This window comes from Anomalospiza imberbis, chromosome 1 (assembly GCF_031753505.1).
Source record: "Anomalospiza imberbis isolate Cuckoo-Finch-1a 21T00152 chromosome 1, ASM3175350v1, whole genome shotgun sequence".
NCBI classification, from domain to species: Eukaryota; Metazoa; Chordata; class Aves; order Passeriformes; family Viduidae; genus Anomalospiza; species Anomalospiza imberbis.
Window position 1 is genome coordinate 91,667,188 of NC_089681.1, and position 25,957 is coordinate 91,693,144.

Below are 25,957 nucleotides of genomic sequence, written 5' to 3' on the forward strand. Positions count from 1 at the left end.
TATTTTAGGGGGACAGAAACCCCTTTTGCTGTGAAAGGGAATGTGTAGGGAATTCCAGAGACTGACATATTTAATTTAGAGGAGAAAAAAAAAGAGAAAAGCAGGCAAATCCCTCTTATTCAGTGTCATATGTGCAAGTTACTATCCTTAGTGTGATTTATTTGCTTCAGAATTAGGAAAGAGCGTTGCTAGGAAAAGTAAGATGCATTAACTTCTTTCACCTAAAAGACTTTTATAAGGATGATTGCAATCTCACTTGTTTCTCCCACTTTCCTAGTCTTGGAGAATAATCAATTTAGCAATAAGTCAGAGCAAGCAAAAATGTGATTGTTCTCATCTGCAATGCAGAGACTAAGATGGACTCCTTTCTCTAAGGCCAAAATCAGGTCTTTCTGTTCTGAAGTGAATCAGGAGTTATCATTATGCTTTCAGTAAGAAATGATCAGAATTTCAGTCTTTTTCTTTCCCCTTTAAGATTTGTGAAGTTTTGGGGCATTTTTGACTACTCTCTCACTCTTTCGATGGCCTCAATGCCAGTTTCAAACCACTTCCTTACTTCCTCAAAGGTGGGGAAGCAGCACCAGTTGTACTGGACAGGGATTATATCTGTTTTAAGTACATAATTTCAAGTGGAGAAATGTGGCTTTTCCAGCTGTTTAAAAAGTTCAGTTGCCTCAGCATGTGGAGAGAAGATCCCAAACTCTGTTTGACCAGCAGCAGAGAAGGGGGGAATTTCCTTCAGACCTTGCAGGGAGAAAACTTGAGGCATCTATGAGGTGCTATAGTATATCTAGCTAAAAATATCAGATACTTGAGCTTGCCTTATTGACTTGTTGGATGGCAATACCTTGTTTAAATGGAAAAAGCCAACAGATCCGGAACTTAGTGTAATAGTGCAATGGTGTAAGAGGGGTGGCATAAAGATCCCAGCAAATGTACTTGTTCACCAGAGCTACCCTGGCTTTCCCACTGAAAGTGCAAATGTGGCATGCCTAGAAGATAAGGAATTGCCTGCCTGTAATGGTGCTGGAAGGTTTGCTTTGCTCCTGAGAAGCTGATGTCAGATTATTTGTCCAGATTTAGCCCAGTCTCTTTGGTTAGTATTGATCAAATCACGTGAAAATGTATTGTTCCTTCTGCTGCAGAGTGATGCTGAACACCTACAAGTACTTCACCTCTCCCTGAGAGATGATGCTTTTTGTCCTAATTGTTGCTCTGCCTTGTCTTTGAGTGCCTCTCCATGACTGCGTGGGCATGAGCCCCAGCATGGAGCAGGTGCTGTGATCTTCCCAGCCAGAACCTTGAATTAAAAGTATTGTCTCAATAGGAAGGTACATCTTAACTGGCTACATGCATCTCCTGCAGTGTGATGAAATTGTATCAGTATTTTCACTAAGCGTTTTTATCCAGAATACCAATTTCAATGAAGTGGGTTTTTTTAAGTTCACTATTAAGACCTTTAATCTTGGAAGGCAGGCCAGCGAGGTGATTCAGGAAAAGAACCTTTTAGAGTCACAATATGGAATTTTTTCACCCAAACAAGGGAAGGTGGCGGTTTGAGCACATGCCAGTTTGCCTTTCCAGAGCTGTGATACAGCTGAACCACAGTGGAAATCTGGAACCATAACAACACTGCTTATAGGAAGTTTGACTCCCTGCATTTAACCACAAATGTGGTCAATGTTAGGAGAAGCAATAACAGAGGGGAAGAAAGGTGGTAGTATTTGATAAGTTTTTTTCTCCTTGTTTTCTTCTGTGAGGAAAGAGCGATAATATTACTAACTGATGGTTCCAATTTCCTTGTTACACTTTGAGGATACTCTTTTAGGGTAAATATGGTAAGACTTGCTTTCAGCATTTTGAATAGTCACATGCTGTCAAGCAGTTGTGCTGCTTGGTCAACTGTTGGGTATTTCTGAAGACAGTAACATAGAGAAGAGGATCAAATACCATGTCAAAATCCTTCAGGTGGTCACTAGCTTCATGCGGGGATTGAAATGCAGAGCAATTCAGTCATGATGGGTTTCTGCAGGAGGTTATTGAGGGATAGAGGTCTTCCCACTGGTCCTCACCATTGTGCCGTAGGCCAGCATGCTGTAATCATTCAGTTCAGCAGCACAAGGACGGCTGTCTTGGACACTAAAATATCCCGCTGTTTCCTATCTGCATGTTCTTGGAAATGAAATGTAATCCTCTCATAGGCAGAGTAGCCTTAATTGCCTCATGGGCTAGGAAGGAAAGGATGATTTGGGAACCAGGTCTGTGCTACTAGAAGTGCTTCCCATGACAGAGGGGATTTCCTGGAACCATGCTGGGGGACCCTTTGGCGATGGGGTTTCAGAGTCAACTTGCAGCCACAATCCAAATTGGTGCCGCCACAAATAGGGTCATGCTGCCTGCCTTCCTTCCCTCCCTGCTTTGGTGCCTGCCCTTGTACCTCTCTGTGCTTGTCAGACCGGGGACTGCTCCAGCTGAAAGCTAACACTGGCTGAGTGATTAGTTTTCAGCACAGGGAGCTCCCTGACCCAGCTGACCACAGGGTTAGGGTGGAGGTGGCTGGTGGAGGCTGCCCTAGGCCATGCCCTTTCCCCACGCATGGGACACTTGCTTGGAGTGGCAGCAGACCAAGTGCCTCGCTCTGTGTGTGACTTCAGCATCTCCTAGAAGCCAGTGGAGTTATGCGGAATGAAGCCCTAACAGATGGCTCTGCAAAGAAATAGGCAGCTTTTGTGCCACTACTCTCTGCTTGGGTTACTGAGGGCATGCAGCTGCCACAACCTGGCTGGCAGTGCCCAAGGGCTGGAGGGAGCTTGCACGCTCTCCCCGTCTCCAGCTTTGAAGGGCTTGGGGGCAATATAGCAGGTTTGTGAGCACATGGAGGAGTAACTATGGCTGAAAGCATCCTCAGTTCGTGGAGTAAAGCCATATTTGCTTAAAGTGGAATCTCCTCAGTCCTGTTGGCACCTCATACACTTGTCTTCCAGTCCCTGACAGAGGCTCCCAGGCTATATGTAATTTAATTACAGTCTGATGGCTGGCACTGAAGTAGGTGAAGATATAAATGTAATTTGTGCCTAGAAGTTACGTATGTAGTGAGCTTGCAATACTGGAGGCCTTCTCGGCAATCACTACTGTTAGGGTATACCTCTAGAGGAAAGACTAGCTGTGCTACTCTGGCAGGTACAGTCTGACAGGTACAGCTCTAAAAAGGCCTTTCATGTGACTAATTGCTAATAGGTGAAAGTAGAGTTGTGGTCTTGCATGAATGATCACAGAATCCTTGAAGATAGCAACTGGGATAGCTTTTACAATCAACAGCCACAGCAGCTGTGGCCGAGGGTCTTGTGTTGTGCGGCTTATGAAGCTGGGAGGGCTCATAGGGCTTCTGGTCAGTGGGGTGGTAATGAATACCAGTCACATGCAAAGTTGGCCGAGGAAGGTTGAGTTTTGTGACTGCACACATAGCAAAGTCTCCTTTCCGCCCCTCAAATGGCAAGGTGGAGCCAGCATGCGTGGCAGCGAGAGCATCCAGGGCCCTGCTTATTCCATGCTACAGCAGAATTCTGCCTTTGTGACCAGAATATACTGCTGAATTTCAGCTTTGGCTTAAAAGAAGGTGTATCATTGTTATTGTAAGTAAACCTCCATGACAAACTCAGCTAGTGCGGAACTAACTTTGGAGGCAGCCTGTAACTCACAGGGCTGTGAAATAAGAGTTTCACTTAATTCTGTTGTCTGTTTTCAAGCATAACTATTTTGTTATTGATTACTTGTGAAAAAGGTCTGATGTGTTTGTCTCGCAATCCTTACACATGCTGCCCACTGCCAGGAGCCTCAGTTCTCCCCTCAGCAACTGCCAAAATTTCCATCTTTCTCCTGATACTTTCTTTAGCACCGTTGTTTATTGAAATGCTTGCAGGATAGCAATATGCAAAAGCTGTGTAGCATTCCTGTTTATCTTGGAAGTCAGTGTTTTACACAAGGAGCACTGTAACTCTGCCATATTTACTTTCTTGTATTTAATTCAATGAAATGTATTTACCTGAAGTGGACACGAAATTTCCAGTTTGTGGTGGAAAGTGTAGGACCAGGCTGCAGAACACGTTCCAAGTCAGGACAGAGTGCATGAGGGCTCCTTGCCAGTGCAAAGCGTGGGAGGAAATTCAGGAGTAAGACGACTCTTGCTGCTATCATCAGCAGGCGCCTGTTGAAAGGGTAGGGTAGGAGTTACAGATGTCAAGGCAAGACAACAGGTTTTTGTGTTTTCTTGAATTTTAGACTTCCAAGACAAACCGATGACTGGCAAAGCAGGTTTCATCCAAGACTGTCTCTGCTTTAGCTTTGATAAGAACTTGCAGTCTCAGATAGTGAGATGTAGTCAAGTTTTCTGGGGTAATCTTAGCTTTACAGTTTGATTATAATTTGGAATTAGGGTTGGGAAAACAATTAGTGTAGAAAATGAGGGTTTCTATGGGAATCTATCATGCTTAAGGATTTTTAGCAATCCAGCAAGCTGGTGAGGGCCTCCCACGGCTGCCTCAAGTTACCTTTTCTCCTGCTTCTAAGAGAACAAGGCTGTCCTCCTTCCTATCCATATATTGTTGAGAGAGGGCATCGTCCACAAGCTATTTTTATTCCTATTCCTTTCCATAATTATATGTAGCTTTTATAAATCTGTCTGGATGGAAAACTCTCATGTACTTTTGAAGGGCTTATTTGATCTAAATTTAAGGATGTCTCATGTCCAGTTGTGAAACTTGCTATTTTAATTCACCCTACCTACAGCTTTTACTAAAACAAGAGGAAAAGGATGAAGAGGAGAGACTGAAAAGTGTGTGTGAGAGGAGGGAAAGATGACTCATAAGTGGGACTACATTTGAAAATTAAAAGTATCAAGGTGTACTGATCATAAGAGAGACAGTTATGGCTTCTGTGAAGAAGGCACATTTAAACCATGTGGTCATTTATCTTCTGAACAGATTAAGGTATGTTTGGGGTGGAATCCATGGGCCTGAATTGAGTAGATAGATTTCTTCACTCTTCAAAGTTATTTAAAGAAAGGAATTTTTAGTGCAGAATTTAATAGGTGATATTTTAGTGCTAGATTCCACTGGAAGACTTCCCCAGGCTTCTGGAAAATCCCATTTAGCTGTCCATTGCCTTACAGAATGGTTCTAATTGCTGCATGGTTATACAACAGGATAGGTAGCACAAGGGGAAAGAGGGGGAAGGCCACAGTACAAGAAGCCAAATGTACTTTCTCTGAACTTTAGGCTACAATCAAGGGAAATTAAAGCTCATGAACAGATGCACAAATTTCTGCTTTCAATCCAGATGTTTTCTCTTTTACCCCTCTGCTAACATTCTGCTCTTCCAGCCTTGTGGCAGCGCCCATAAGACTTCCGGGATACTTGGGATGGCCAATAGTCTTGAAATAAACCTTTCTGTAGGGCTTTGAGTAGTGTGCAGTTATGAGGATGGAGTTCTTCTGTATGCAGCACTGCAAGGAGTGCCTGTATTTCCAAAAGTGTTTACCAGCAGTATCCCACAGCCAGCTCTTCCTACCTTCACCCTTCTTCTCCTGCCAAAAGCTAGAAGTTAACAAAGGTACAGCTGTCTGGCACGTGAATGAGGGTTATAGAAAATACATTTTATTTTGTAAAGCATTTTGATTAACAAAAGTAACTGTCGATATGAAATTGGTTTAAAAATTTGGCTAAGTGGAAGGAAAAGGGTCCTTTTGATTGATTCCAGTGAGTATTTTCACTAATCCCAATACTATGGAGTGTTTTTATCGTTGTCACAGAAGTAAACAAAGAAACTGTTACTGATAGTAATTGCCAGCAGACTAGTAGATGATAATGGAGCTCTCACAGCTTGCTCTGTAGGCACATTCAGACACACTGTGTCTTTAGTACAGCAAAAGGCAAAGTTGTATGCCAGAGCACAGGGAATGCAAGCCATGCCTTATGAAAGGGGGCCTGTATCCTGGAAAGCAGCACTTCTGGGAAGTCTGTAGTGGACAAGCAACTGCACACCAGCTTCCAGCACAACACAGAGGCGATGACACTGAGGCTTGCATCCTGGCTTATACAAAAAAATGAGCAAGGGTGGGGATACTTTTGCCTCAGTCAACAGTTTTGGTGTGACTGATACCTAAAATAACATAATGTGATTCAGTACTAGTATTTGCAAGGGAAAGATCTTGAAATTAGAAGATGCTGTTAAATAGGGCAGCATGAATTATTTGAGGTCTGAAGAAAATGCCCTTCAGTGCAACTTAAGCAATATTTTGCTTATTAAATTAATATTAAGAAGTGACTGGACTGGTAGGAGATACAGAATTGGGGCTGGTAGTTGATACAGCTGATGGTTGCACTGCTGTCCAGAGGGACTTTGACAGGCTTGAGGAAGGGGCTGACAGGAACCTCATGAAGTTCAGCAAAAGGAAGTGCAAAGTCCTGCCTCTGCAGAAGAATAATTCCAGGTACCAGCATGGGCTAGGTCAAACCTGCTGTAAAGCAACTCTGCAGAGTGAGAAGATCCTTTCCCTCTGCTCAACCCTGGTGAGACACAGCTGACATGCTGGGTCTAGTTCTGGGTTCCCCATTATGAGAGGACATGGACATACTGGAGCAGGTCCTGTGAGGGGCTATGAAGGTGGTTAAAATTTCAGAGCATCTCATATAGAAGAAGAGGCTGAGAGAGCTGGGACTGTTGAGCCTGGAGGTGTTAAAACACATGATGGGAGACAGTGAAGAAAATGGAGCCAGGCCATTCTCAGTGGTAGCCAGCGACAAGATAAAAGGCAATGGGCAAAAATTATAATGAAGAAAGCTCATTTAAACAGAAGCTTATACAGCAGAGGTATGCTTGAACAGGTCCCTTAGGTTGTGGCGTTAGTCACTGGCCATATTAAAAACCCAACTGAATACAGCCCTGAGCATCCTGTTCTAGTTGCCTTCTCTTTGAGCAGTGGCAGGTGGACTAGATGATCTCCAGAGATGCTTTCCCACTTCAGCCACTCTCTGAGATGATTCTGGTGTTAAAGGACTTCTTAAGTTGTTGAACTTGAGGACATTTAATATTGAAAGTTTAAACAATACAAACTCAAAGTGGAAATCTGATTTTTTTAAGTGAGGGGAAAATAATGAGTTTATGCCTTCTAGTTTTGACACAATGACTGTTTTGCTGTAATTTCTCTGTAGAGTTATGCTCTGTAATTTAAACTCTGAATAGCCTTGAGGTTAGCAAATTGTTCTACTTGCTTTTTGGTAGGAGCAACTGTGTTTATGGTACTTCCTGATAGGCGCTTGTTCATTTCATTTTTGTAACAAAGATTGTAAAATTGCATTCTTATCCTTGGCTACAATAGCACAGCAGCTAGGCTCTGTGATACATAGGAGGTGATATTAAAAAGTCAGATTCTTGACTTTCATCAAAGTGTGTAGATTAGAGAGAAAAATGCAAATTCGCTTCATTTTAAAATTTGAGACTTCAGGGTGCTACTGATTTTTCTGGAGAAGTCATCTCAAGTTGTTTCATTTAGGAAATACATTGTAAAGAAGGCAAAGTAGAAGGGACAGATTGTGTCTGGTGCGGGTCAGTTCTCACAGAGGTTAAAGTCCTCGTTTGACTGTATGACTGAATATTTTCTGCTTCACCAAAGCCAAAAGGGATAACTGTTTGAAAATATCCTACATAATCTGAGAAAGAACAGCAACTTTAATGTCTTTTCCCCTAGAAATTCATTACCTGTGATTCCCTGGAAAACCATCCGTTTTGGTTGTTGTCTTGTAAATTAGGCTGTCACATCAGTTGTTTTAGATTGTCCTGTGCATGACAGAGTTTTCCTAAATGTGAAAAAGAAAATTATTTAGTCTACCAACACTCATTCACTTCACTTAAGGCCTGCTGCCATCTTGTCTTTTTATTCCCTCTCTGTCAATGGGAATAAGTAAAATTTCCTATTTGAAATCAGTTTGTTGTCATTTTGCCAGCACCCTCAGGTTGTTCTGCTCCATGGTGTAGCTGATGGATTGATAAAATACTGCCAAGGTAGAATGTGCATCACAGTGAAAGCTCAGTGGATTAGTTGTTCTTTGTGACATTACACAGCATTTAAAACGTCAGGAATTTGGCTATCTCTGTGCCATTTCATCTATGTAAACTGTTGCCAAACTGACCTGTGCAATGAAAGTAAATGCAGCAGCTGCCTACCTTGATGTGGGGAGGGAGGAAGTCATCAGTTTCTAGAGTTTAGCAACCCAGGCTAGGTGACAACCAAGTTCAGTTTGAAGTGAAAGAAATGTGCTGTGAAGAGAAGCCTTCTGATGGTAGTACCAGGTCCAGATCTAGGGTGGAGGAGGTTGTCAGCCATAACTGGGGTCTTTAGGGCCCAGCTATCTGTGATTATTGCCCTAGCTTTCTTCTTATAATCTTTTGTCTATTGCTGTGACTTTCTGCTAATCTGGAGCTTCCTTTCTGACTGCTTCTGGGAATAGCTTCTTTTGGATATGTAAAACATGTTTTCCTGTTTCTTGGGCACTTGTTGTTTATTTTTGTTACTCTGAGGTTTGGTATGTCGAAAAGGTTATTGTGTTAACTTCACCAAGGTTATGTAAGGATTTTTTTTTTTAATATAATGCTGGTAATTTAATTTTTGAAACTATACTTAATTAATTTGCAAATGATAAATTGATCTCTTGTGCAAAGTCAGCATTATGGCTACTTGTAGGTTCAAAGATAATTTATCAGGGTTAATGTGTTTGAACAATGTTGAGACTCCCTTAAAGTGAACTAACACAGTTTACATAATATACAGAACTGTACTGTGTTACGGTAAATGCTTAGGACCCTACGTTATTTCTTATTGTCTGATTCTGTAAATGCAAATCATTGCATGTTGCCTGGGTCTTCTGAATGTTTTTTGTCAACTTTCACAGTGACCTTTGGAAACCAGATAATATTTTTATCACCCTAAATGGATTCAAAGTCCATTTATTACTTTTGGGGAATCCTGCTGTATGCTTTTTTACTTGGGTGGAACTGGGTTAAGAAAGTACTTCAGAATAAAAGGTTTTGCCACTTAAGATCTGATTTCTCATTACTCATTACATTAATTGAAAAAGTAGATAGATGTAAGAGCCATTGTACCTCAGACAGTGAATTAAAAATATGGAGCCAGGATTGGTGTTGACCTTTTTTAAGGAATGAATCAACTGGTTTGGGGATGTGAATACCCAACACTAATGCTCATGTGCACCTGAGTTTTTAAAATTTGTTACCTTCTAGTTGTAGCTCTCTATAGTTTCTGAAGTGTTTACTTACATATCCTTAGTGTCATTAATTTTTGAAAGAATGTACAAGTTTGTTGGTTCCCTGTGAATCACCTCTCAGTGAGTCAAGTGATGCAGTCCCATGGCACTGCTCTGATATAACTTGGTATGGCTATTTTGTATGGAATACAGAAAGGTTTGGAGTGCCAAGGTGGGACATCGTGAAACGCAGACACGTGTAGACATGAAAACTTGCACTCCAGAAACTTCATTTGTGAAATTCCACAGACATAGTCCTCTCTTGTAGGGATCCTGTATCCAAGGAAAACAAAGCTCAAGATGCTGTGGCTTAGGCACCAGTTTAGTGAGCAAACTTTGTAAAGCAAGCCCAATCTTGCACACCATTACAGGGCACCTACACTGAGATAGCACTTGTGTGGCTTTGTAAGTGCTCTTCTTTCTCCTCCCTTTTCACTTTGTATGTATCCAGTCTTATTAATTACATCTTCCTAAAGAGGTTTATTGCTATATTCTGTACATTTTATAAGTGAGGAATAACACTTTTCCTGATTCCTGTGTCAATATATGTGCTCGGAATGTTGCTATTAGTTTTTAGCCTGTTTATCTAATGCTCCATGGCATTTACTGGAATTTCCTACCAGGAAGTTCATCCTATTATATTCTCCAGCTCTCAGTGTCCTTCCTCCCCCAATCTCAGGGCTTGTTTGTTTAATAGACAATTTGGCAGACAACTGACAGTGTTTGAAAGTTTTTCTTTTTGAAGTAGCTGTGCTAATTTCCACACATAGAGTGGAAACCACTTAGTGAAACAAATCCATTTGCAATCTTATTTTGAAGTTAATGACATTTAAAATAAAAAATAATCCTTAAATACAAAAGAAAAAATTTCTCTAGGATGTATTTTGAGACTGATTTGCTTTGCAATGGTTTTTCTTTGGGATCAACAGTAAAAATTACAGGAAAGATTTCTTTCCCTTGGTCTGGTTCAACTTTAGCCTTGCTATTCAGGAGGCTGAAAGTCTCCTGAAGGGCTGAAACACTGCAAGCAGCTCTGAAGCCAAACTGAGATGTTGTGCCCTGTCATACACCATGTGAATTGAACTATCACTTCCTTATTTGGCTTACTTTGATCTCAATGGATAACAAAAAGTGGACTTGTGTTGGTGGAACTGTTACATATAAATGCAATACAAATAAATTAACACCAAGAAGTCTCTCACATGGTTGGTCTGCTGTCACATCCTGTCCCCTTTGTGTTTGTGTCCCATCATGTTCCCCCCCACCCCCTAGCTGCCTTCCATGAGTTTGCAAGTTCAGCATCAGGCCAGTTCTGTGACAATCTTGTTTTCTTCAAAGGATGTGCACGGTGAGAAATCACTGATGTGTACCACAACTGAAAATCCCCGAGCTCTGCTCTGGAGGCAGCAGCCTTGCTGAGTCAGTGTTTTTGGGAATGGGGTAGGCAAATTGGCTGGTAGCTTTGACACCGGTTTGTGTGATGGTGTTGGAGTCTACTAGTGACAGGTCCGGCCTTACCACCAAGGCACAGGCCATTCTTCCCAGGGAGTAGGAGGGAAATGGTCCTGCTGCATCCAGACACATCCCCAAAAATCTGTGGTCAGGATTCCACACCCCAGATGCTGGTTAGTCTGGCCGCGCTTCTGCGTGCAAGTGTTGGGTGTTTGTCATTACATTTCTGGAAGTTTTGTCTCCACAGCTTCCACCTTAACCAAGCAGGTGCAGCTCAGCCCCTGGCAGCTGTTGGGATCAGGGGGTTGCGTGGAGGTGTTTCAGGACTGCCCAGAGACACACGCGCTCCTCACCTTGGGCAGTTTAGCAGTTGAGATGAAAACTGGGTGCAGTTTCCTGAAAACAACTTTTCATATTTCAGCATGAAGTGGTAACTGGAGCTTTCAACCTTAGTACAGTGCAAAGCCATTGCTTCCAGTAAGAAGTAATTGTTTCGTATTTGGTGGAAAAATTGCATTAAGAAAGACCTCAGATGATTCATTTCCTATGCAGCATAGGTGTAATTCTCTTGGTTTGAGGCCAGAAACGCGGCTTAGGATTTGGTTTATATCTTGCACAACCGTTGTAATGTCCTTCCTCTTTTAGTGCAAAGAAAATACGAAGTACTGCAGCAGAGTAGGAAAACAAGATAAGCTGCACGTTTTGCCACTGGCTGCTCTACCGAGTGCAGTCTGGTGGAATGTGGAGCTGATCCCATGGTATTCCAGTAGACCTATAAGCCTAAAATGGAGTGATGTCCAACAGGGTTGTCCACTTACCTTGCTGTCAGAATTATGTTAGCACTGGTGACTGTGAGATTATTGGACTAGAGGGCAGGCCAGGTCACATGAGATATCAGGATGAAAATCAAAGGTAATTAGTACATTAAGATTATAATCATGCTTCAATAAAAATGACCTGCTATGCAAGTGTAGGGAGAAACCACTATTTTTCATTGCTACATTTCAGTACTTTCTTGATTTGGTTTGGGCCATTGTGTTTCATTTAAAAGCAGTTGAAAATGTTCTGTTCAGCCAGGCTAGAGATGAGAGTGTGAAGTGCCTCACTTAGGTGGCATTGATGCGCAGTGCCGCTAACATGGGAGCACTGAGCGTGCCTGAAAGCTGATGTATTCCTTTCTGTGGGTGTTAAAAAATGGCTTTGTGGGATGTTCTGCAGCAACAACTCGAGGCAGTCATGGCACTTGCATTGCTTCTTCCTGCACATTCATCTGGAGAAGGGAAAGCCACCACTCAGTTCCTCCAGCTTGGGTCCCACTTTCAAACAAGAATTTGCCGCTGAAAGTTGGCCACACACATTTTAACTTTTTGGACCTAAATAAAAGTTGTGTGGTTTCATCTATAAGTACTTACAGTTCATGGCTTCCCTGACTATTGGATACTTCTAAGGAAATAATGAAAATGGCATATTGATAGAGATAGGATGGTTTAATTAGGCCTTGAAAGAAACTTCACCAGAGTAACAGACCAGCCTTCAGCCCTCAGTGTCAAATACCTAATGGAGAGGGGCTGCGTATGATCAGAATGTCACTTAATTTGGCAATTGTGACGTGACTCTTATTGAATTATAAACCAAATTAAAACGTATTAATGGTATTTTCTCTTAATATTCATCTACATTAAAAACAAACAATTGGACTGTAGCTGAATTAATTTCAATTTAAGAACTAGAGAAGAATTTCCCTCAGTCAAAACTATAGTAAGCTGAAAGACAAGGTGATAACTTAGGAAACAGAAATTGGTATAATAGAAAGTACTTTTTGTCCTTTTTTATATACGATTGCTGTTTTATAAGAAGATAATTTGCGGCTTTTGTGTTGAATTAGAATGATCGAGATGAGTTCTGTAAACTGTGTTTTCATTTGCTTTAAAAAGATTCTTTAAATTTTACTTTAAATACAATCTGCTTGTCACTCAACTAATAGTCCTGATGAATAAGTAGCTATTATTTCAGATTTCTGAAATTATTTATTTCTGCCTTGTGTTGATTTTACAATTTATTCAATTTTCAAGGCACTATTTTTATATATCTTTTTGTGTTCTTTTACTTTAGTCTTCTGAATGGCTATGAGTAAACCAGAATTTTGAGTTCATGTTTTCATTAAGAGTGCCATTCCTGGTCTTGTTCCTCTTGTTCCTCTGTATGGGACTGCCTGCTTTTCGTAGGGAAAATTTCCACTTTGGGAAGACTTGAGGATTTTCAAAACTTTCCCTTTAAGGACATGCTTTGTTATCTTTCATGTGCAAATAGTTTAATTCCCAGCTATTTCTTTATTTCCTTATTCTTTCCTGAAACAACTTCTTAAATGTTTTATACTGTCAGAGTTAACTACTGAAAGCAAGGGTAGTATGGTACAAATTAATGGTATCTGTGTGTAGACCACTGGGGTAAATATTTCTTCATGGAAGATGGAAATCCCTCTCCTTTCCAGGAGTTTGAACTGCAAATTTATTTCTGTTGAGAAATAAGGCAGTGGGTATGAAATGAATTGTCAGTAGGAGTTTGAAAGCAGGAACTCTGAAGCTCTTATTGCGTCAATTTGCTACCTTGGGTGTTTCTTTGCTTGTGAGCTGGCCAGCAGAGCTGAGCCCCTTCCTTACTGGGAGCTCCTCTGCTTTCCTCTCTGCACCTCTCCCTATTTTCCAGTCTTCCCGAATTTTTGCCATGCCCTCAGCTGGGTGTAGCCCTCTGGCAGACATTCATGGCTCTCCACATACCAGGGTTTGTTCATTTGAGTGTGTTCTAAATGCTCAGCCTGTATCCCTTCATTCACTGGAGACACTTCCTTAGTGTATAAATATTTCTCTGCATTCATTCTAAGGTGTCTTTTTTACCTTTGCTTCCTCTCCTGTATTCCTTCCTCATCAAGCTCCAGTTTAATTTACCCTTTCATGTAATATATTTGCTTTCTTCTCTGCAGCTCCTGACCTCTGGAACAGCTTTCCAGGGCTCATGCCTCCAGAACCTCAGCTTTTAAATTGTATTTTTAAATGACTGCTTAATTTAGAAAATGTGGAAGAAAGCCTGTGCAAAGTGTGTGGGGATTGGTAAAGAACCTATGCTATGGCTTCCTTGCTGCAGTCAAAATTTATCTGTGCTTGCTGGAAAGGCTTGCATCCCCTCCCCAGTAATATCAGCATTGTGGTAAAATACAGACAAGCTGCCATTTTATCTGTCCCTAGCAATTGTAGTATCTTCTAGAGACTACGCCAGGCTTAGTCATGGTCCCTTGCTTAACTTGCCCATCTTACTTCTAGCTCTGAAACACCCACAGCTGAGCCCTAAGACACGTTTCTCTGCCTTGCTGCTTAATTTACCGTCAGCTATCACTTAATACAAACAATTTATTCCTTGCCATGCTTGGTCATTTCCAAGCATTTCTTCTTGTTTTTCCACCTCAGTCGACTTCTTTTCAGCTCCTCATCCCATTGTTTTTTTGAATAAGTTTTTATCTTCTGTCTCCATCTCGGCAGGTTTTGTCCCAGGTTACTTTTGTTCTCATTCTGAGGTCAACTTCTGTCCTTTTGTATATAAATCAGACTGCTGCTCCTCAAATACACCTTGAATGCCTGCTAGGAGAGCAGGGGATGTTGATAGGTCTCAGGACCTCCAAGGAGATGAGATGTGCACAGCCTGGAAGGCTCAAGAGCTGTGACGGGAATTTAAAGTGGAATTTGGTGCTTCACACTTGTAATGAAAATGTTCTGACTGCACTTTTCCAAATGACTTTGAATTTAGGGTTTTGGGGTAGTAGAATATGCCCAACTCAGATCACTCCAGCAAGTTTTATGTGCTTGCTGAAGCCTAATGGGTGCAGCAATATTTCAGACAAAGATTTTCAGAAGGTAGAACCGGTAATGTAATTTTTCTTAGGTCTGTCTCTTGCAAACAGCACAACTAACTTGCATCCAGTAATAAAGCTGAGAGACACATCTAGCAGGACAAACTCTAGTGTGCATTGTTTGGCAAAGTTATTCCAATTTTATCACCGGAAATAATTAAATAGTGTTTTACTGTTTCTTCCCTCAAACTTAAAAATATAATTCTTAGAGAAACAAAGGCTTTGGCTGGATATGATGCAGTCCTCAAAACCTGATGTCTGCCCCACCTGGGCACTGTGCTCTGCTATCTTGACAAAACCCTGTGCTGGCTCTTACCTGATGCTTAGCCCTTGTCTGTTACAAGGTAGCACTCTGAAATTTTTTCTTTATATCTAATTGCTGCCAGTTTCTTTCCCCAAGAACTGAAGTTGATTGCTGTGTGACATGACAGTGAAGCTGCTCAAATGTCAGTCTGATGCTCCAAGGGGCATGGGTGGGTGTCACACTGCTTCTCCTCAGCAGCCCTCAGTGCAGGCCCATCACCCACCCAGCAGGAAAATCATTTCTGTTTTGGAGTAGGACTAAGTTACTGCTGGTAGGGACCTCTTGAACCAGCTTTCTTTGGGGGCTGATGAGGACATATCAATCAGGTGCTGCCTGCACCAGGAGAGCAGGGATGGAGGGAGGATGCAGCAGAGGTGGTGTCAGCGACCTGATAGACCCACTTAGCCATGAAGTCAAACCAGCCCATTGAAGGGAATGGGCTATAATTTCCCATTTGCACCTTTTCCACCCCTTTTGTCAATTAATTAATACTACACTTGCTCCTTTTCATCTCTTCTATAAGCATAACCTGCCTCCAACCTCCTCTTAGCTTATCCTGGGAGTTTTTAAACTGTTTTCCTCTAGAGACAAGCATTCTTAGGAAAGACATTCTTGTGGATTTGCTTCTGGTGTGGACTGTGGTAGCTATCTAGTTTTGGTTTTTTGTTTTTTGTTTTTTTTTTTTGTTTTTTTTTTTTTTAATTTTTTTTAAGGGAATGAATTTAAAAGGGCAAACCTACATAGGACTCAAGATGCCACCAGTTTTTAGTGGTCTGCACTGAACAATGGGTCTATAGTTGTATCTATATCAGGGATTGCTCATAGTATTGGAAGAGAAACTTGAGTTGAAGCAGTTTATGCCACAATTTTTACATCTGGACCAAGGGGTTGGGTAGGTATCCATTTTAGCTTAATGGTATGCTTGCTTTCCTGTTACTTTTGTGTGTCTTGCTGGAATGTATCACTTTGTGACTTACCTGTCTCACAGTTCCATGTATTTTGTGGTCCTTTCACCATCTCCCTAAAGAATCTGACTTGCCATTTCTTGCACTCAGGTTTCATGTCACTGAGAAATTTTTAGTCCCTTTGCTTCTTATCTGTCCCTGTCATTGGGGATGCTTTGTGCTGGTGTCCTTTGGCTTGTTACTTCTTAGCAAGTCCCTCTTACCATGTCAGATGGTTGTGCATGTTATGATTGATCAAGTAATGCAATAAGGACAAATAATACTAATTTGTATAAATAGTGCAAATAATGAATACAGTAGCAAAAATAAGTGACACAAATCAAGATTTTTTTTTAAAGGCTCTCTGATTCTGCTGATCACAGATCTTGAGATTTCTGAAGCGAAGCCAGATATTGGAAGGCACTATGAATAATTTTGGAGATGGGAGAGAAACTGTGAGTCACCAAGGATCTCTAGTGCAAACAAAACAGCACTAGGAAATCTTTAGTCTGTAATTCATGAAAGAAGAAATTGAGAGAATACACCACTTCAGTCATGCATCTTATCAGTTATGAAGTTTGTAAAACAGGAAGGGGAAGTGAGGACTTGCTGAGTGACGTGTAACATCTGGCCTGAAATTAAGCATTCCTCAGGGTTTCCTAAAATTGCCTGTCAGTAATCAGGATCTTTTAAATTCCACTAAAATATTTTGCTCTATATATCTCTCAGGTTTCCTGTATGCTTTGTACCCTAAAAACCAGCTGTCTTGTAGAGCTCTGTCTGTCACGTGGTATTTTTTTTCACTAGCCCTACAATGTGTGTAGGTGCACTGTGCTGGTGAGCCTGGCAAGAGTGTGATGTTTGTGCCAGCCCTAGCACATGCAGGCAGGCTTTTGCTGCTCTGTGCAGCCAAAGGATGCTTGTCTGTGTTCTTTCAGATTATTTGAAGTTCACGGGAAAAAATTATATAAGTCTGTAACCACAAAAGCAGAGGCAAAATTCTGTTGTTTGTGTCTTGCAAACAAGTTGAGACAAAAAGTTTTGATGTATAATCCAAACCTAAGTTTCTCTTCTGATGGAGAGAGCTGGAAATCTCTGGATTTTGTCTTAAGCATTGCCCCTCCTTCTCACACCTGGTTTTGAGATTCTCTTTTATCTTTAATTGTATCCCTTTGGCCTAGTCTTCCCACGCCCTGAATTGTTCCCTTTTCACCCCTCCTTCCTTTGCTCTTACAGCTCTCAGGGTGGAAAAACACTTACATAAAAAAGTGTGAAATGTATTTCTCTCTGTGGAATAGCTGTAATCTTAATTTAATCCAATTACATTGGCTAAACATATTAGCTAGATGCTTTTGTTAACACTTGACCTTTTAGAAATCTGTGTCCTTGGATTGCAGAGCTGAAAGGACAGAGGTGTTTCATGCTATTGGAGGCTGCCACCAGTGGTCTGCTGGGAGTATGGTGCCTGTGTTGGTTAGAAGGATGCAGTTCAGTTTTGCCCTTTTGCCAGTGAATTTTATGCCCCTTCACACAAAATGTGGAGAAGGGTGGCTTGAGTGCTCTGCACGTGCTGTTACACCATGGGCTTGTATGAGTTTCATGTGCTTTAACTTGCCTTTTAATAAGCCTGAGGTTTGCAAGCAGAGTCCAACAGAAAGATGTTATTTAGCTATCCATAAATAAATGCATAGAAATTACTTTATTTAGAGCCTTCTGTTGGTCACAGACCCAAAGTAAAGTGCATAAGACAAATCCACAGAACAGAAATACCTGTCTACTACTCCATAGCAGAATGTATTGTTTTGTCTTGGTTCACTGAAAAGCAAGACATTATCCAGCCCTGTGGGGTGAATCTTAAAAAACAAGCAAATAATGTACTCTGAATTATGCTACCTAACTGAATAAGCAACATTCTTCAGAAACAGTTATTTGTCTAAACTTGATTAGACATAAAACTTCTTTTTCTTCTTTTTCCTGTGTCTTCCAGGTAATGTGCTTTCTATTGTTAGGATAACAAGTATCCCCAGATTTAATTTCAGTAACCTGAGTGGCAGGGAAGGGTATAGAATTGTTTCCAAAGATAGTATACTGTGTTTCTGTCTAGGAACAGAATTCATATTGGTGGTGGTTTTCATTGCAGTTTGTGTGTTGCAAAGTGTAATGGTTTCATTCGCTATTTTCATTATTCAAGATGTGTTTCCTTTGAGCTGAATGCAATATTTAGGTGATTTTCAGGCATCGTCTAATACTGCTTTTGCTATAACTTACTTTCATTTAGGCAGCACATGTGCTAGTTAATGTGAAGTAAATGTAGTGGTTGTGCTTTCAATGAGGACAAGTTTTTGAGAGGCAGAGGAGAAGGCTTGTCCAATGCTGCTCTTGGTATTGTGTCCTGTATTTGACTGATTGGAAGTTCATAGTAGTGGAAATTATTGGTCCCCTCAAAGCCATCCTCTCAGATAGTGAAGGGGAAAATATAACTTGCACTAGCACTACTTTTGCAGAAACTTAGATGGATATAAGGAGTTTTTCAAAGGAAATGTAGCTTTGTGGATTCATACATGTGGGTGTTTGGGAGGCTTTGTTTTTCTTAAATGAAATGTTCTCAACTCAAGTAAGGGCTGAAGTCTTTCATACCTGTTCAAGAAAGTCCAGACTAGACTGAAATACACCATGCAATTGTCACTCAGCTTTTCAAATCTAAAAAAAATTGCTGAATTTTCAAATAAAAATCTCATCAGCCTAGCTTTTGAGTGATACATTTAAGTCTGCCTTAGGATTCCAGTAAATATTTGGATTCCATTGTGATGCATATGGGCTATAAACCTGTACTGATACCTTGCTGTGAAAAGTTCACCACTCTTCACCTTTCCTATAGTACCAATACTGTGTTTGATAAAGTGAAATATACTTCTTAACTATCAATTAAATAAAATACATATCTTTTTTTTTTTAACAGGCAAAACGAAGGCTGGAGCTAGGAGAAAGTGGCCACCAGTATCTTGCGGAAGGACTAAAGACTCCAAAGGGGAAAGGAAGAGCTGCAATTAGAAGTCCAGATAGTCCAAAAAGTAAGGGAACTCATAACATGCTGTCATCAGTCTGCATTACCTCGCTTAAAGTGTGTTTATTGCTGTCCTCACCTAGATGTGTATGCAACAGACTCAACCAACCCCCCAGCTGGGCAGTGGACAGCAGGTTTGCAGCATGCAGGGCTTGCTGCAGAGGCTCCTGGCTGCCAGGTGTGTCCCTGTGCCGGCTGGGCAGCCTGCATTCTCTCTGCCCAGGGCCTCCCCTTCAGCCAAGGACATGATGCTGGGGTGCTTAGAGAGGTGGATGCTGAGGAATGAAGGTGGCGTGATGGAATCGAATGCACAGTTATTAGGCAAGGCTCATCAGGCCAGCCTCCTCCTTGGCTGCTGGAGTTACAGCAGCTGGCTGCCAGGGCTTCTTTCCCTGGGCAGGGATTTGCAAAGAGTGCTAGCTGTGCCTCAGCAGCGCTGCACAATAAATTCTCTTTGTGGCATCCAAGCTGCCTTCTGTCCCTGCAGTGGGACTCTGGATACTGCCAGTGCCTAGTTGCTCTAAGTACTAATTTTTGCACATCTGCATTGCCCTGGGCAGTGGGCTTCTTGCAGCAGAAACTGGGGGCTGCTCTGTTTGGGGGGTTTCAGCAGGAGAGTTAGGCTGGCAGAGGGAGCCAGATGGGGCAAGGAGAGGACTGCGGCAGCAGTGGTAGTGGATATCAGAGCAAGAGATGCCAAAGGGTCCTTCCTCACCAGTCTGCTGGTTTCTATTGAGGCAGATACGAAAAGTGAAATTAGTTGAAGATACAAACTTAAAACATAGGCGTTAAACAACCACAGTTGATTTAATTAAACTAAACTTCATTAAGCTATATGAAGCTTATTTTAAACTGAAGTGGATTCTTGTAGAAATTCAGTACTGTTTGGTGCATAAGATGCTGCTGCAGTATTGATAAACCTGTACAAAGAATTTGGTGTGTGATGAGGAGCACAAGCCATTTTAGGTGGGACTCCATTCACTTCTTGCCGTTCCAGTCATCCTCTTACCCTTTCCTAAGCCCCAAACAAAACCCAGACAAACCAACCACCCTTGCTCTAAATCCACAAGGTCATGTAAATGATGTGAATGAGATTTAGATGAGATGTTGGGAATAAATTCTTTCCTCACAGGGTGGTGAGGCACTGGAACAGGTTTCCCAGAGAAACTGTGGATGCCTCATCCCTGGAAGTGTTTCAAGGCCAGGTTGGATGGGGCTCTGAGCAATCTAGTCTAGTGGGAGGTGTCCCTATCCATGGCAGGGAGGGTGGAACTAGATGATCTCTAAATTCCACTTCCAACCCAAGCCTTTCTATGAATATTCTTCCATTTCCTAGAGAAGACAAACCCTGAATCCACCCAAAGAAATACAGGTAGCTGATTCTCTTTGCAAAGATGCAACATTTTGGTTTTCATTGAAAAGCCATTGTATACTTCAGAATATTTCAGGGTAATCTAAAAGTTCACTCTTTGGTGGGATCTTCAGTTTTGACTGACTTCTGCAGTTTAATGTGTGACATGACCCTTGAAAACATGAAGAAGACTATCAAATCAGCCCAAGTTCTACCCTGCATAATACTGGAAGCAAATGAAGGGTTTGAGATGTACCAGCCCAGCAGACTTGTAATAATGGCTGGCTCATTTCCCTTGATGGAAAGGCCTCGAACATTTAGAATTAGGAATCATTCTGATCCAAGTATTTAAACTCTTAAAAGCCCATCTGTGAAGGAGACAGATGCTGCATTTGTGCATGGAAACCATTAATTGGTCCAAGCCATTTGCTGACTTCTAATTTAGAAGATATGGATACTCTCACCCAGTTTGAGCATTGCTTGGTTATGGAGCAATGATGATTATAAATTGTATTTTACATCAATCTCCTCTAATTCACTTGAATTTTCTCAAGCTGTGGAGTCTGACACTGATGGGATCTGTCATTGTGTTCACCCACTGAAGTACACCTAAGTCCTGCTTAATTGCATATGAAACACTTATCTCACATGAGGGGAAAATCAAACCCTGATGAAAGCTGGCTATCAGACTGATGGAGAGTCACCGGGGATTTTCTGGGTTTGCTGCCAGAATAAATAGATACTAAAAATACTATTATGAATACACATAGTAAAAGCCTAAGCAGAATATTTCCATATGTATCTATCAGACTACTGGAAATATTTGCATTTTTAAAAATGTATATATTTGCTCATGTACCTGTGACTTTTGGAAAAGTACATCTTGAAATACAAATATGGAGTGGTAAGTTGTGTCTTAATGCAAGGTATGAGAGATTTCTTCAGTAAAAATGAAAGAAGTAACTGTAATATATATAATTTCATTTTTGGTTGCTGCTTTCAGAACCAAAATGAGAAAAAACTGATTTAACTTTCTTTTTCCTTCCAAGCTCCAAAATCTCCTTCAGAAAAGACTCGGTATGATACATCCCTTGGCCTTCTTACAAAGAAGTTCATTCAGTTGCTGAGCCAATCTTCTGATGGGGTCCTAGATTTGAACAGAGCAGCAGAGGTCCTCAAGGTGCAAAAAAGGAGGATTTACGATATCACCAATGTACTGGAAGGCATCCATCTCATTAAGAAAAAATCCAAAAACAACATTCAGTGGATGTAAGTATTCATTATCCTTTTCCATCCCTGCTGGCTGATTTCACTATCACAGGGCAGCAGTGTTTGTCTTCTCCCATTTTTTTTGTTCTAAGAGTTTGCTCTAAGCAATCATCCAAAATGCCTTCCAAGAGGAAAAAGTCCTATTTTTCTGTTAAGAAAAGTTTATAAAAAGGATTTGTCAGGGAAATTAGAAACCAGCATTTTGTTTTAAAACTGGATTAATTAATTTACTTCTGCACATGGAGTAAGTTTTAGATATGTGTCTCTACCTACTGCTTTCCTTAGGTTTTTTAAGCTGTGGTTAGAAACAAGATTTTGGAAGTAGTTGGAAATATTCAACTCTTACATCTTGGTGGCAGTTCCAAAATGTGTTGTTGTGACAAATAGATGCTTTTTCTGGAAAGCATAGTTTATGTTGACTTGCTAGGGATGAGTTTAGGGAGAAAGGACGAAGAACTTGATCAGCAGTGTGAAATCCTGTCTTTCCCTTTTACCATGGTGTAGGGTCAGATTTTACAGAAGTCTTCCTGCTCTGTGTCTGCAGGGGCTGCAGTTTGTCGGAGGACGGTGGGATGCTGGCGCAGCGCCAGGGCCTCACCAAGGAGGTGACCGAACTGACTCAGGAAGAGAAGAAACTGGATGAGCTAATCCAAAGCTGCACCCTGGACCTCAAGCTGCTAACGGAGGACTCAGAGAATCAGAGATATCCTTTTCCCCAAAACCTCAAAGGTGCTCAGCCTCCTTGCTGTGCCCTGTAATACTAGGAGACTTCCTCTGTGTGATGTCATAGAAAGAAAGCATCAGAAGCTCCTAGAAGTTGAAAAGGTTTTAATGTGGTTTGATATAAAAGCTGCTTAAGCAGCTTGAACCTGTAATGCTTCTGGAATGTGAAAAGGAAAAACAGAAAAGGTGATACATGAAGGAGACTTAACATTTGTGTTCACATACAGTAGAACCAAGAACCTTTACTGATTAATGAATGACAATATCCAATAGCCCTGTGTTTTTTTCAAGCCTGAAGCAAACCACAGTTTTATGTGTTCAGAAGTTATAAAGGCATGAAGAGAAAGTCTGATAAGGTAACAGACTTGTTTAGTCATTACTTTTTTTAAAATTTATTTCACATTAAACTGATAGGTATATAAATTGAAGGCACAGAGAGGACAATAAAGTTGGTATTTGGTTTAGTCTGAAACTTGCAACACAGTTTCAGATTCCTGTGGTTAGACAATCTAAAATAAAATATAGATAAGACTTTTATGAGTGCTCAGAGTAGCTTAGGCTGAATTATTTAATGTAATAGCAATACTAAATTGCATAAGGTTCATATGACTTATTTGGGTTGTTAATGCACTTCATAATTAACCAGTAGACATTTTCCTTGGATTTCCCACTTATTAGTAAGAAAAGAAAGCATTTTATCAAATGCTGATATGAAAACTGACTATTATATATAATAAGTAGTGTTTAAATAGCACCTAATGAAGTAGATTTAGTCTCTGTTCTGAAGGACAAGAAATAACTATGGGAGTACCAGTAAAAATACTTGAACTATGTGAACATTGTCTTTTGACTGGCTTTCATAGACATTTTGGTGTAACCAAAGATCACCAAGTGGCATGGGGAGTAGGATCAGCATTGCCTTTACCTAAGAGCATAATATGTGAAGAGACATAAGCAAGGCAAAACTGAACATGACAGTTCTGAATTTTTGTAGCACTGAATCCTGTGGGGTTGGACTCTGCCTTTGCAAACCTTACTTAATGAGTGGTAAAAGCCTTGATAAAAGCCATTTGGGTGAAAGATGATGGTCTGTCACTTTGCCTTTTGACTTGTTTGATCCAAGATAGACGCAGTATGTATTGGAGCTTGGGCGGTCTGTCTTGCTGTACAGCTCAGTAACAGGGCACATTCATGCCACCAAAAGGTATAATAAGTCAGGCTTTCTATTTCTCTGGCACAAACGTTATGCCAGGTAACAGACGACAAAGCCAAAGAGCTGGAACTGTATGCATGTGATTATGGCCATTTCACAGTTCATTTCACAGCCAAAAGCACTTTGACATCTCAGTTACATGGATCAGTATGTGAGGCTTCACCATGTAGTAACCCCCAAAACACTGTCATTTTGACAACTAAATGTTGAACAGTAAAATACTCATACTTATTTCTGTGCTTACGCAGAAATTGACATTCTGCACTCTAGAGGTTTAAAGTAGCTGCTTAAATCGGCTTTAAAAATAATTTTATATACTATAAATATATGAGTGATGCATACATGTTTATCTATTTTTATCTATTTTATATAGGTTCTATGTGTTATATATTTATATTTGCAAAGCCCCTCAAATTTAAACTGAAATTAAGATTTTCGTCAGCTTGGAGAAGAGAAGACTCCAGGGAGACCCTATAGCACTGTCCTGCATCTAAAGGGGGCCTGTGGGAGAGTTGTAGAAAGAGTTTTTATAAGGACATGTCATGACAGAACAAGGGGAAATGGCTTTAAACTGATAGAAGGTGGGTTTAGATGAAATATTAGACAGAAGTTCTTTACTATGAGAGTGGTGAGACACTGGGACAAGTTGCCCAGAGAAGCTATGGATGCCCCATCCCTAGACTTGCTCCAGGCCAGGTTGGATGGGGGTCTGGGCAACCTAGTCTAGTGAATGGTGTCCCTGCACATGTCAGAGGGGTTGGAACTAAATGATCCTTTGAGGTCCTTTCCAGCCCAAACCACTCTATGATTCAATGATACTGTGTATGCACTTCTATAGCACACTTTTTCAGTGATTTTCAACTCTCTGCATTTTGATAGCAAGTGCATAAGAATGTTTGCTTCGTGGAGTCTGTGAGTAATTTCAGGTTGTTGAACCTTAGCATATGTAGTTTCTCATATATAGAGGAGGAGAGAAGCACTCAGCACAGAGAATCCCTTTTGTTCACCGAGTAGTGGCCCCAGCTGTTACATCAAAGGCAAGTTCTCACAGGGCTTCGTGGCAATCAGTGTAGAGAACAGAAAACCTTGGGCTAAGAGCTATGTTGAAAATGGAAAAATAATTCAAGGACTTCTGCCTTTTCTAATAGCCTGAGTATAGTGTAACCTGGTTTGGAAAATTCCTTAACAGTGATTACATTAGCTTACGTGACGTATCAAGATATTCGAAAAATTAGTGGCCTTAAAGACCAAACTGTTATAGTTGTGAAAGCTCCTCCAGAAACAAGACTTGAAGTGCCTGACCCAGTGGAGGTAAGGAGAATCTGGCATTTCCTGCCAGGTTATATATAAATTTTTCTACAGATGCAGCATCTCCTGAGTCTTACTGTGATATGTGCCCAGGTACACAGTCCTATATTCTTGCAAATTTTAGGGATGTGTGTGTAGAAAAGGAAGGGGAAACTTTAAAAATCAATTCACACAGAACAATTGTTATTTGTTCCTTTTCACTCACTTTCTGATTTCTTCAGAGTAATCCACATTATTTATAGATATTTTATTTTGCTATGCTTTATGTAAAGAGAAACTTTTTCTTGACAATTGAAATTTCCTTGGTTTGTAACAATGTAAAATCTTTCACAAGAAATTCAGCTTTCTTATTTTAGTTTAAAATAACACCTTAAGCACCTTGACAACGGATATAACTTATATCCTAATTTATTGAAACATGTTTTCATAATTCCTACATGTTTTCATGTAGGAATTTCTTCTCTGAAGTATTACACGTATTGTAGAAATTTGTGTTTTACTCCTAGAACACATTCTTGCCCTTCCTTCTTTCATCATCATCATCTTTACTTCATTGTCACTTACGTTAATTCTCACTTGGGAAGACAGACCCAAGTATGTTGGGCAAATGGGAATAATTGGCAGGAATGGCTTGTTTAGAGAAAAATGTACCTAATTTCTTCACTCAAGGAGCAACTAGAGATGAGGCTACCCCCACAAACACTGCTAATGTTTTGTTCATAGCTGTGCATTACTCTTTCATCCCTACACCAGGCCAAGTGAGCTCAGCCATACCTGGTGCCCTGTGGGCAGGATCAGACTCTGGATTCCCTGTCACTTTTTTTTCTTAAGATTATTCTGCACTTGCTTAGACCCCTTATGGTTTCCATCCTTCTTTTTTTCTTTTCTTTGCCTTTGTCCTTACTTTCCCCTTTGAACCTTGTTGCAGGTTTTGGCAGGAAGAATAAATCATTTTGCTGCAATGAGAAAAGGGTATCTTTTATCAGTATTCATAAATATATAGTTATTGTTGTTTGCTTTCCTGTTCCTTTACCCTGGGCATTATGCTTTGATTTTTAATTCAGCAAAATAAGGCAGGCAGAGAGAGATGCACACAATCATTAAAATTAGT

General features: G+C 40.8%; 1 protein-coding gene across 4 annotated transcripts in view; it reads left to right on the plus strand.

The window, feature by feature from the left end:
• E2F3 (E2F transcription factor 3) overlaps nucleotides 1-25,957 on the plus strand; it is a 42,243-nt gene that overhangs the window by 11,953 nt on the left and 4,333 nt on the right. For 3 of the 4 annotated variants that reach the window (XM_068200031.1, XM_068200037.1, XM_068200052.1), the window contains exons 2-5: nucleotides 18,878-18,989; nucleotides 21,383-21,602; nucleotides 22,147-22,305; nucleotides 24,735-24,849. In XM_068200031.1, coding sequence (XP_068056132.1) covers nucleotides 18,878-18,989; nucleotides 21,383-21,602; nucleotides 22,147-22,305; nucleotides 24,735-24,849 — 606 coding nt within the window. Of the gene's footprint in view, nucleotides 1-10,829; nucleotides 10,943-18,877; nucleotides 18,990-21,382; nucleotides 21,603-22,146; nucleotides 22,306-24,734; nucleotides 24,850-25,957 lie in introns of those variants that run through there. The other variant, XM_068200045.1, reaches the window with a different exon arrangement.